Consider the following 12,523-nt stretch of genomic DNA (forward strand, 5'->3'; position numbering starts at 1 on the left):
CTTGTTCTTGGTATTTGGTTTCAGCTAAAATGATTAGGTCCTGTTAAACCTGAAGACCTGTCAGGACTGGGCTCACTGAAAACCAGAATCAAGCTCCTCGTGTTTGGAGAGATACTTTGGGGATTGATCTTGCCTTCCTTGGGCACCTTGTTTGCTTCTGAAAGAGAGCAGAAAATAAGTGAAAAGAAGGAGAAGAAAAAGAAAAGGAAAAGGGGGAAAGAGAAAGAAAAAAAGTAAAAAGAGGAGGAAGGGGAAAGAGAAAAGGAGAAGAAAAAAGGAAAGGGGAGAAAGGGAAAGAATAAAAGGAAAGGGGAGAAAGGGAAAGAAAAAAAGGAAAGGGGAGAAAGGGAAAGAAAAAAAGGAAAGAGGAAAAGATGAAGAAGGGGAAAGAGAAAAGGGAAAAGAAAGGAAGGGAAATAGAAAGAGAAATGGGAAAGGGAAGGGAAGGAAGACAAAGCCACCAACTGCTCCTGGCTGTGTGAACGTCCCCGGAGCGAGAAGGCACCTGCACTAACGCGCTACCCGCGCAGCCCGGGGCGCTCCGCGCTCGCGGGGCTCCGGGCGAGCGGGCGGGATGTCCCGGGGCCGCGGAGCGGGTCGCGTCCCGTCGGGGCGGGCGCTGCGCGGGGCGGGCGCTGCGCGGGCGCGGAGGCGGCGCGGGCGGCTCCGCACGCCGGGGCGCGGGCGCGGGCATGGGCGGCGCGGCGCTGGCCGGTGCCCTGTGCCTGGGGCTGCTCTGGCGGCTCGGCGCTGACACCGGCACCGGCACCGGCACCGAGGGCTGCTCGGCGGCCGCCAAGTGCTGCCCGGGCCGGGACGCGACGTGCGCCGGCCGGGGCTGGCGGGCGGACGGCGCCTTCGGGACGTGCTTCTGCGACGAGGGCTGCCGGCGCGCCGGGGACTGCTGCCACGACCACGGCCACGCGTGCCCAGGTAGGGCCGCCCGCTCCGCCGGTGCTGCTGCCTCTGGGGGCCGGCGGGCTGGCGGTTCCCCGCGGTCGGGGGCTGGAAGGGGTGTGTGTGGCCGTGGGCTCCGTCAGAGGGGCTTCTACAGCCCCTGTAGTCCAGGGGGACCGACTCCTCCCCGGGATCACCTGCCTCGAGGCTGGGGCTGGGGCTGGGGGGACAAGGCAGCAAGCGCAGGGCTGAGAGCTCACTCTCTGCAGCGTTCCCATGCTAGATGTTCACAAGGTTTCTGGGTCTACAGGAGTGCAGGGCCTGAAGTCTGCTGGGCTGTTGTTTTCCCTCTAAAAAGCAATGTTCCTTACTTTTCTCTGAAGGGGAAAATCTAATCTCAGTGCTGGCAAGAGGGATGTAGGACTGCAGAGACAGCAGGGAGGTGCATTCAGTCCCATCTGTGCCCGGAGCTGCGTCCTCACGTCTTGTCAAACGACTGTCAGTTAATTAAGCAGGGAAATGCCCAGCGTGAGACTTCGCTTTCACTTCTCAGGGCAGGAGGCAGCCAGGACGAGGCCGTGGCCTCGTGGAAGGCAGGGGCTTCAGGATGAGCCAGGGATGAGCTTGGAGGGTTCTCTGTCCACCTGCCCACAGCGACCTGTGCAGGAAGGCCTGGTGCCCACGCAAGCGCTGGCAAGGAGAGGAAAAGCTCCTGCAGGCAGCTCTTAGCTCTCCGTGATCTTACACGTCACTTCTCCCAAACTGGACCAAGCAGCCCGTGGGTGTTAATACCTCCCCTTTTTGTTGCCCTTTCATCCCTCACAATCTTCAAAATATTTGTTCCCTCTCCCTGTTTCTGCGCTGTGGGAGGCTGCTGTCGTTTTGCATCGGCAGAGCCAGTCCTCAGGCAGCCTGACATCCCCAGAGCTGCCTGGGTGCTGGCCAGGCTAGATCCAAAATGCCACAGGTCTCAGCCCGTTCTCCCTAACTGGAGTTTCCGAGCAGGCTCAGCACCGTGCTGGCTTTCCCCTAGCTCAGAGTGGGGATTGCAGCCATCCGGCCACATAGACCTATCCTCAGGGATGGGAAGCTGCACAAAGACTGAGCAGAGCAGCACTCTGATGCCAGATCTCCATGGAAAATCGGGTTAGGCCTCTGCCCCCTTGGCTGTCTTTTTTTTTTTTTTTTTTTTTTCCATAATAACAGAAGGGAAGAAAGCATGTGCCATGAGATGAGATCTGACAGAAGATGTCTGGTAGCTTCTCTCAAAGTTGGCATTATTCTATATATTGATCTTCTGGTGAGGCAAATCTATAGTGGGAGTATGGATAATTCTTTGCCATAGAGTCATAGCGTATTGCAGTGTTCAGTAAATCAAGCAGTTAATATTCAAGTGCAACAGGAGACAGCCAATAAAGATATGTACTGCTAGCGTTAAAACAGGGCTCTGAAGCCGAGAAGATTTTAAGAATTCCATGAGCTCCAAAAGGAAGCCTCATGTTGTGCCTGAAAGACACTTTTCTTATTGTGACTTCAGTCAGATAACCTGGTTGCTTTTGTGAGGGTGTTTTTTGTCCGGAGAGTGGTGGTGGTTACCTGGAAATGGGTGATGAACCAAGCGTTTGAGATGTCTCCTTGTTGTCCACTGTGTGAATGGGGAGTGCTTGAGACACGAGCAGGAAGGTGAAGTCTCGGTGAATGTCCCACGTCTGTCGGAATCGCCTGCTCTCAGAGAGCGGCTCCCACGACTTGTTCATCCAAAAGCTACAAAACTTTTGCACTAGAGTTACAAAACTTCTTGTTTTGTAACAAGAAGTTACCCTTTTAGAGGCAAACGACCAGATTGGCTTTATTACTGCAAACTGCCAGTAGATTTCTATAAACAAAAATTCTATATAGTTCCAATGGCAGTTTTTATCAACACAGACAAGAATGGCCTAAAAATACTTTCAATTTAAGCAAGCTTTTATTCCTGTTGGATTTTGAGGGATCAAGCATCCCTTTGAGGTATGCAGCATCTTTTAAGTTCTGTCCATGTGTGCATTTAATGAAATCAAGGGTGTCTATTTATGTGCATATTTCACTCTGCAAATAATTCATCATTTAAATGTGGTTCAAAAATTGAAAGCAAAAATGTGAAGTAAGGTGAGAGATAAATTGTTTTTGTGCTGCAGCTTTATTGTCATCTTGGCCTGCGCCAGCTTTTCATCTCTCTGCAAATATTTAACAGCACAAAGCATGTGGGGAAAGTGTAACATGCCCATATCTTCAAAAATAAATTATCAAGAAATGTGTTAGGGATAATACAAAAACAACACTCTGAAATAATAGAAACCAATGGCAGGAAGGACGTTTTAAATCTGCCAACACCATGGATAAATTCCATCATGCCTAAAAATTGTCATATGTTTCGTACTTTATAAATAGATGGCTTGGCATAAGCCTGTGGGATGCTGAACCCATGTCCAAGGGTTTTTTAATACATTTCCTTGCAGTTCTGACAATGAAGAAAGAGAATTTTTGCACACAGAGAACATTTTAAATAGAAAATGTTGTACAATGAAAAAAGAGTGACCTTGTCACCTGTCAACTGCAGAAAATCTGAGGTTTCATATACATTACAACACGTGTTGTGCAGTGCTTTGGTGAAGATGCTGTAATCCTCCTTGCTCTGGAGGTGGTGTCGTGGAAAAAAAAAAAGTTATATGCAGTGTGACTCAAAAAATCTATAGTTCTCAGTGCCTTGTATTTTTTTTAAAAAAGCAAAAGAAAAATCCCAGACACACAAGCTGTAATACATAATTACACAAGAGTGTAATTTTTCAGTACGTATTTGAGCTTCCACGGGTCTAATTAGCTTCCATGTTCTCTGGGGTCTTCTCCCAATAGCCTGGTGCAGTCACCTGCATGCAGTACCTCCTCTTCAGGGTCCTTTGGCTGGTCATGTCTCTCTTCCAGACCAATCCTTACTCTTTCAATGATTTCCCATCTACCACCATTTTGTTAACTGCGCTGGAACACTAATAAGGTGGACAGAGGGTTGTAAAGAAAGAGCTAGGAGCCCCCTGATACATTTGTTTGTATTTCAAGTGATGGTACCATTCCTTTTATGCCAACTTGGGGATCTGTTCTCTGTCATGCTGGAAAACTTGACCTCTTTCCAAGGAGCCACAAAATGAACATACTGTCCCTTAATGATTTCTGGGTACTGAGTGCAAGAGTGACATTATTAGCCCACAGGGTAAATTCCATTCTAGCGACCCAATATTCTTCATATTCCACATGACTGAGGCAATTCATACTTCCCCTTGTGAATCTTTATGGTCATAACATTTCATGTATTTCTGGAGACAGCCAGTGTCTAACTGTGAGCTTGAGTTCCTTTCAGCAAGCAGTGAAGTCATTCTTTCTTTATAATGGGGCTAGGCAATCCCTTTGGCACTTTGTGACATGGACGTGCATCTGATGTAGACTTGATGCTATCTGCATATCAAGGCGCTACTCTGAGATTAAAATTACATTGAAATTCTTATTTCTGCAGGTCTGTACAGCCAAATTGGAGACAAGAGAGATCTAAATGACTAGATTAAATCCACCTGAAGGTCTTTTCCAGCCATAATGATTCTATGATTCCATGTGAAGTGGCATGTTGGAGCGGTGGTGGTTTTGGAGCCACAGAGCATGTGCCTTGAGGCACGGATGTGCCTGAGTGCAACGTGACGGCGCAACATTGCGTATCACCATATGGCAAAGGGAGCCAAACCTGGTGCAGGCTTCTCTGCATTATTCTCTGTCTAGAGTGGCCCAGTAAGTTAGACATTTAGTGAGAGAGCAAACCCAGCAACTTCCGTGTCTCACAAAACCAATTGCAGACACCAAAGATGGTATCGCATCCGTCTATCCTAGTTTCTTATTGACAGAATCCCTGAGGGCAGGAAGTATTTTTCTAAATGACTAGCTTGCTCCCATCAGTTATCCTCAATACATTTAGAGGAATAAAACTAGGGTTTAAGTTGTAAAGCTTCCTGGAGATTTAAATGGTAATCAGGAAATATAGAAAAAAATAGAATCCAAAACATGTGATATGTTCCCATGACGTGTTCCTATGCTGGGAAACAGCACAGTGGAAAATGGAAAAAGCTTATTTAACTACAACAAGAGGTATATTAAAAAAAATCAGAATCAATTTAAGGTATCATGACCACTGACTATAACTGACTATATGGTTTGCTTCATTCCCTAAGTACCGTATTGAAGACCTACCTTTAAAGGAAGGAGAAGGCAAAGCAAAATGTGTTTCATACTAAACAGAAAATAACCTTATGCCTATTTGCAATGAAGAAGCAAATCAACTCTTTGAAGAACTGAAAAATTTCAGTAACAGGAAACCAGGATATTTAACTTTTTTTTAAGGCTATTTGCAATAGTATTTCAGTTACATGAGATTAAATCATAATTTTATTGACACAGTAAACTGACAAAATAATAATAGTAAGGTGACAATAATAGTAAAGTGACAAAAAGCACCTAGTGATATTAAGCAGCAAGGTACACTACATGGTGCTGTGTGACTTTGGCTGCGTGTCCTATTTCATGGTTGGGGAAGGCAGCAGGGGGAGCCTTGTCCTGCTCGCTGGCTGCCATCCCATGGGAAATCTGGGGCTCCCGCTGCTGCTCAGGTTGGGAGGTTCTCACTGGAAATGGGCACTGCTGGGGGGAAGATGGGCCTCAACCTGGAACAACCCCAGCCTTCCCCAATGGCCTGCAAAAAAAGGGCAATGCGCTGGGAATGAGCTGCCTGTCAAATTAAATGGCCTGCTAGGTCCAGGACCAGCTGGATAGAGAAATGACTGTTGATCCTTCTTGATGGATGTCCATGGGCAAGTCGTTTCTCCTGCCTTCTGCTGCTCTGCCTGCCTAGGCTCTACAGGCTCCTTGTTGGAGGGATTGTGCTCATTCCAATGGTTCCTAGAGATGCTCGTCCACAACCCAGGCTCTGAATCAGTATTCTAGGAGACACCTCCATGCAAGTAAACACAGAGGAGACCTTGATGTTGAATTACTGATGAATAAGACATCAAGATGCAGAGTCTTACAAAACCATATGTTAGTGCTTATAGAATCATATATGAAGGAGTGATTCCTAAAAGACCCCAAAAGAAAAACAGTTATTACTATAATTGCAGTAGTGGCTTTAATTAAGTATAATGTAAATATTGTCATTTTATAATCAAAGGCCAAGCTTTTTCCTTGGATGCCTTTATTCAACTCCTATAAAAATCTGTATAGCAGATTTGGTAGATCTGTTCAGCAGATCTGATTGGCTGTGAAAGCGAAGGATATTTTAACAAATCCTAAGCAGTAGTACAGAGCAGGTAAAGCCTTTGCTTTCTACAACTCTTTGCATCTTACAGAAAATTTTACAAGCACAGTATTTATTATAAAAAACAAATATCATTTTGTATTTTTTTCAGTTCAAACCCTCTGAAGATGTAGGCTCTTTATTTGAATGTCCTCTGCATGACCCACTGGATTAACCTTTAAGTTGTCACATATACCCTATAGGACTTGTACATTGCATTCATTGGCCTCTAAAACAATGATCAGTGCCTAGAAATGAAACACCAGCAGTTCTGTCAAACCTATGCAAGCTTTGAGGAGTCCTTGCCACAGAACAGCAGCCCTAAGAGCAGGATACTACACTTGTAGAAAAACAGACAAGCAGAGCTTTCCTAAAGACAACCTGGCTCTTGTACCCAAGGAGCTAAGAACACAGCCTGGGAAGGTAAAACCAGAGGAGTATCAGAAAAGATCCGGAAAATGGATTATAGTGTGGGGAAACTTTGGAGGGGAAGTGAGAGGACTGTAACGAGAGATGATTCGACAAAGATAGTGGCACAAACTAGGATTGGGCCTTCGGAAGGAGCTCAAGCAGATGTGGAGTGAGTGATTTTCCTCACAATCACACTAGCTACCTGTGAATGGTGAGACTACACCAAGATATTCCGACTCCCTATATAACACATTAATCACAAGATAGTTCATAGGTAAGTGAGTGACGGCTACTGAAGAGCCTGGGGAATACAGCACTAGTTTTGGGACCCTGGTCAGGAGGAACCTCAGAGCTTGAGGGAATGTTTGGATTTTGCTTGTTATCAGAATGTATAAAAACATCCTCATGGACAGAACCTGCAGCAACATGCACTGGGCACTTGGATAAGCACCAGGGGCATTTGTGGATAAGGAACAATTCACAGAAGAATGCATGCTCTCAATATTTCAGAGACAGGACATGCGACCTGTTTTTTTTGCCCATCCTGCAGGGAATATTTTTGCAATCGCTCCCCTAATACCTTTCGTAATGTCTCTAAAGCGCCACACAGAGACCATCGGAATGTAAACACAGACCCAGCAGGACAGGGACTGAGACTGGAAGACACTTTGATGCTCGGTGGTCAGTGTTGCCCGATGTGGCAGGAATGCTCTGAATCAGGTGGCAGCCGAGATACGAAGGTGCCGCTTTCAGCCAGACAGGACTGAGCACAGTTTTGAAGAACTATATTAGACACTTTGACTATTAAAGGTGAGATCAGTAGGCCATGTAGTTTTCAAGACTGAGGGCTCAGTGTTCCTGTATTTGAGCACCAGAGAAGCTCAGGGAAGGACAGGTTGGCTCTCATGGAAGCATGTCAAATGTCTGTGTTTTGTGCTGGAAGTTTAATGGGCAAATAAAACAGAGATTTGTGTATTATGCAGCGTTTTAACTCAGGAATAATGTACCCATCACCTGTTTCGGTATTCTGGTGCTCTGGCTGCAGAATCTTTTCTTCCCAAGTAGATTATCTGAATTCACGTGGGACATCTGTCTGACATGTCTGTGCTTGTATTTGCGAGGTAAGACAGAGCTCTTGTTCTGGCAGAACACAAATGGGAAATGCAAGAGAAAGAGAAGAGGATAGATTGGAAGAATGAAGTGAGAGATAAAAGGTGCCTGCGTTTTTGGGTAGATGAGTAGAGAATACATCAGATACAAGGAGCAGGCATCATTATTAGTTGCATGGCAGAGAATAAAATAAGGAAGGAAATGTCTAGGGAGTATCAGGGATGACAGATCTGAGCATTTCTAAGTATGGATTTCAAGACAGTATTTCAACTAATAATCTTTATTGTATCAATCATCTACATTCTTCCTTGTAACGTCATAAAACTGACAAATATGAATTAGGGTTCATTTTCTAGATGAGAGGATGATTCATTCAGTTTTTCTACATTATTTAACAAAAATGGTGAAAGGTGCTGTAGCAGGATTAAAGGTTAGGAAAGTTGACAGAAAATTGGCATAGAATACACAACAACATTTTTCTTCCTTCTTCATCATAGCCCTTCAATGAGCTCAGCTAATATATGTCAGTCTAACAGGTGAAGAAAGGACTAGTTTCTGCCTGTGACTATTAGGCAGGTTTAGGAGAGACCAGAGATACAAAGATACAAACTAACATATGGTACCTATGCCATGGGTATACTTTCTTATGGTTCAAAGTTTAATTTAAAATAATGGCACTTTTCCCATAGCAATTCAGATTACACTTGGGTCAAATTCAGAGGAAGCTTGTGATTCATGAGAAGTAAAATTTCAATATCCAATGTCTGTAGTTGGGTTGAGCAAAAGAGTACCTTATTTTTTATGTACATTCAAATACTCATGTATGTGTATTTTTGATACATGCATGAACAGATATATGTACAACCGTGCACACATCCGTGGTTTACCTTAAGACTAAAACAACGCAAATTCTTTACCAAAAATTGCCTTCACATTAAGGACAGTGGAGCAGGGCTGCCTGCTCCAAGGAAAACCAAAGGAAACTAAACAAGAAAACTAAAGCTATGGAAGTGGAGCTTCTTCCAGTGCCTAGAAAGAGGTCTAGAAATCAGCCTGGGGAGGAACTGAGATGGCTGAAAGCCTCCCTGCCACAGCAGCCTAGAGCCACGAGCTGGTCTCTCCGTGGCAAATGCTGCATGTTTCAGAGGAGGGAACGGGGAAAGAAATTTCCATAAGGAACTGTTTCTTTCCCCAAACAAGGAATGGGAAGGTAAACTTAAAGATGCAAACTGCAAAAAAAAAAATTCAAACCTCATTAAAAATATATCTATCTACAGAAAGGTAACCCAAATGTGGTGTCCTTTAACTAGGAAACTGGGAAAACAGAAAGCGAGGCTCCCGAGGCGGCTCGTAACGCTCCGCTGTCTCCTCGCAGCTGTCCCGTGCGCGGTGGGCGAGTGGAGCCACTGGAGCGGCTGTGCGGAGCGCTGCCAGCCCGGCGTGCGCCTGCGGCGGCGCCGCGTGCGCCAGGAGCCGCGCAACGGCGGGGAGGCCTGCCCGCCGCTGGAGCAGCGCGCCGGCTGCCTGCGCTACCTGGACCGCCGCGGAGCGGCCTGCGGCCACCAGCACGGTAGGCCCCGCGGGTCGGGGGGACCTTCCGGCCCCATCTGTCACTGCCAGAGCGCAGAAAATCAGCGAGTAGCGGTAGCCGGCTGGCTGGAAATGCAGACTCCTGCTTTTCGCTGTCAGCTTGCTGCTTGACCTTTCCGTTTTTACTTATTTTCCCCCATTCAGTCTTTTCTCCATTTGTTAAGTAAGCAACTAAGCTGCACATTTTCCTTCAACGCCTTGATTTAAGACCCTCTGTAAGTACAAATTATTTCTGTGCAAAGTTAGACCACAAATTCATTACAAGACAGAAAACACAGCTCTTGTAGGACGCCAGCACATCCTATTTCCTCAGTCTCGACTGTGCTCTTTCCTCTCTTCCTTCTGAATAAGGAGAGAACTCATATGTAGGGAACAGGGCTGCAGGGGATGTTGCAAATGCTGGATCACTTTTCCGATGAAGCCAGTCGGAATGACCTCATACAACTGCATGAGAGATTGATTTGCCGACTGTTGCAGTGTCCAGAGCACATCTGAGCTACACCTTGATGCCTTACTCTGTTTCCTTCCTCAGTCCCTGCTTTCATCACTACCTCTGAATACAGTAAGGAAAGAAAACAACGAACAGCGTCTCCTCCCTGGTCTTCAGAAAAAGAAGAAGTTGGGTAATCTACCATGTACACGCAGTTCATCTTGCTCAAAAGAAAATACCTAACAAATGCAACAATTCAAAACTAGGCTGCAGCTTCCATTGTTTTGCTCTTCTGTAGGTCATTTGCATTTCTAGTTTATTATTATTATTGTTACTTGCTAATTGCCCTGATTTAGGTACTTACTGGGGTTATGGAAAATTTGAGGACAACAGCTTTTTGAAGGGCAACAGTAAGTACAGTTAAATCAACATTAAGTCTATTTTTGAGTCAGATGTAGATCTCTGAGCAAACCAAATTAGCTGAATGTGATCACTTGTAAGTGATCAAGGCATTTTTTGATTGACTGATTGACAAGAGTAGTAAAAAAAACATATAATTTGCTTATCAACATGGCTATGAAGTTTATATTAAGCTACTATTGACTCTGTAATGCTCAAATGCTTTGCCCTATGCTGCTTTGTCCAGAACAATAAAGTCAATAGGTATTCTTAAAAAGCTATTTTTCATTCATTTCTCTCTTTCGGCAGTCACAGAGGGAAAAAGAGTAGTAGTAAGAGCTGTGCTTTGCAGCGTGATTTAAGAGTGGAGAACACAGTGAGAGATAAAGCACTGGACTTGGCTACAGAATGAGCAATAATTTGCTTAATGTTTTAAGAAATCGTTAACTGTGCAGGAATCAGAAGCCGACTTGTTAGAACACATAGGTCTAATTTGCACTTCACAAATGTCGCCCATGCGACCAGTTCATTTTAAGCACGAATTTAGCTTGTGCCGTAACTAGTTTGATGCTCTCGCCCCCGCGCAGGTACTGCGTGGAGTTCCGGACGGAGCGGCTGTCGCAGCACTGCGCTCGGGAGCGCCGGCCGCACGCCCGCTGGATGCAGTACCTGCGCGAAGGACACACCGTGTGCGTGGCCTGCCAGCCCCCCGCCATGGACACCGGCACCCAGCGCTGCGCCGGGGACGGCCACAACGCCGACGGGTAAGGGCTGGAGCCGTCTGTCTGCTCTCTGTTCGGCGGCAAAACTGAACACAGTTTAAGAATTCTCAAGGTCACATTAAAAGTCGTGTTTGTTTTACCTAAAAAATGAAACGATTCGTATCACTTTCAGAGCTCAAAAGATTCAGCCTTTCAATTCTCCCAACGTTGCATTTGAACTAATTTATTTCAAGCCTAGATAAAAGCGGGTCAGCAGACTGCAGTAGCAGGGTTTAGTGCCCTGGTGTTTTCCTCCGTGCTGTGCAGCTACGATGCAGCTTCCCGGGGCCCGGAGGGCTCGAGGCCGCTGCAGACACTGCTGCAGACACTGCTGCTCAGCAGGCAGACCTGCCCTGCCCCTGACGTGGCCGCACGCTCAGCAGTGCCACGTGCTGACCAAACACCGTCTCCTCACACCTATAAACACCCTTTCTGGAACAATAATTTTGAAATCACATATTTAATATTTAGAACAAATTTTATGTAGTCCACACGTCTCAAAGTGGATGCTACATAATACCTATGGATAATGCCCATCATCCTGTGTACTAATGAGCATAGTTCCTGCTCCAGAGAACTTACAGGCATAAGCACAGTAAAACACTTATAAAAGCTAGATGAGCTAATTGAGGCCTTGCATTAGGCAAATCTAAGCTTCTGTTGCATGATTTGTCATAAAATATAACTCAGTTACACAAGAATTACAGTTTTTAGTGTTTATAAACTCACTACTACTTGTTTATTATCAATTTTCAGAGACAAAATCTTGCACTGGGAAGCGGTTGGCAACTCTCGGTGCCAAGGAACCTGGAAGAAAGTTCGGCAGCTGGAGGAGTGTTCATGCCCCGCTGTGCATAGCTTTATTTTTACATAGACGCTCCAAAGGCATTTAAAACAGCAACAATAGAGAAATAAAGAAAATTAAAGAAAATTAACACTGATGTCAAGAAATGTGCACCTTTATACTGTATTTTCTGGGGGCCTAATTTAATCTTAAAGGAGACAAAACTTTGGAAGCTTTTTAAGATTGATCTTTGTACCTTAGAATGCTGTGAGCCTGTTTCCATGATTCTCTTTTGTAATTAAAGAGCTAATGTTTCTAACCCCAGTCGCTTCAGTTCCTAAAGGCCCTGTTCTTTAAGGGTCCTGTTTACAGGCATTGACCCTACCCAGCAGTGGGCAAAACAAGATTCTTGAGTCTGAGAACAGTTACTCATCATTACATCAAACAATAGTCACTGTCATCATTACATACCAAGAGTGAATAAAAATGAAAGTTTTGAAATCTAAAACTTCAGTTTAGATCCCTTCTTCATTCTCTTAGTTACCTACGCAGTTATCTATACTACTTTTTACAACTGCATAAATATTTTTTGTCTACATAGTCATTTGCAGATTCTATCACCCTCAATATTCACCCTCAGATAACAGAGATTCATCAAGATTAGGGAAGTGGTCTTCCTCTCAATACTACACAGTTTTTTATGGCAGGCAAACCTAAGCATCCCTTCTGCAAATAAACTAGACCCTGAAAAGCCCTTTTTTTGATGAATGATGATATAA

At 45.1% G+C, this 12,523-nt stretch overlaps 1 protein-coding gene across 1 annotated transcript; it reads left to right on the plus strand.

Annotated features, from left to right (window-relative positions):
- Positions 1-692: 692 nt before the first annotated feature.
- SBSPON (somatomedin B and thrombospondin type 1 domain containing) lies at positions 693-11,866 on the plus strand. Its single transcript, XM_088520311.1, has 5 exons — positions 693-933; positions 9,156-9,350; positions 9,903-9,993; positions 10,787-10,963; positions 11,717-11,866. The coding sequence occupies exons 1-5, from the start codon at positions 693-695 to the stop codon at positions 11,832-11,834; spliced, it is 822 nt and encodes a 273-aa protein (XP_088376437.1). The 3' UTR covers positions 11,835-11,866.
- Positions 11,867-12,523: the final 657 nt, after the last annotated feature.

This window comes from Tinamus guttatus, unplaced genomic scaffold (assembly GCF_059628265.1).
Source record: "Tinamus guttatus ecotype Peru unplaced genomic scaffold, ASM5962826v1 Tinamus_guttatus_pri_ptg000086l, whole genome shotgun sequence".
Lineage (NCBI taxonomy): Eukaryota > Metazoa > Chordata > Aves > Tinamiformes > Tinamidae > Tinamus > Tinamus guttatus.

Coding starts and splice junctions, on each gene's coding strand:
- SBSPON (XM_088520311.1), top strand. CDS start 693: ATGGGCGGCGCGGCGCTGGCCGGTGCCCTGTGCCTGGGGCTGCTCTGG. Junction 934..9,155: donor CCACGGCCACGCGTGCCCAG/GTAGGGCCGCCC, acceptor GTCTCCTCGCAG/CTGTCCCGTGCGCGGTGGGC. Junction 9,351..9,902: donor GGCCTGCGGCCACCAGCACG/GTAGGCCCCGCG, acceptor TTCCTTCCTCAG/TCCCTGCTTTCATCACTACC.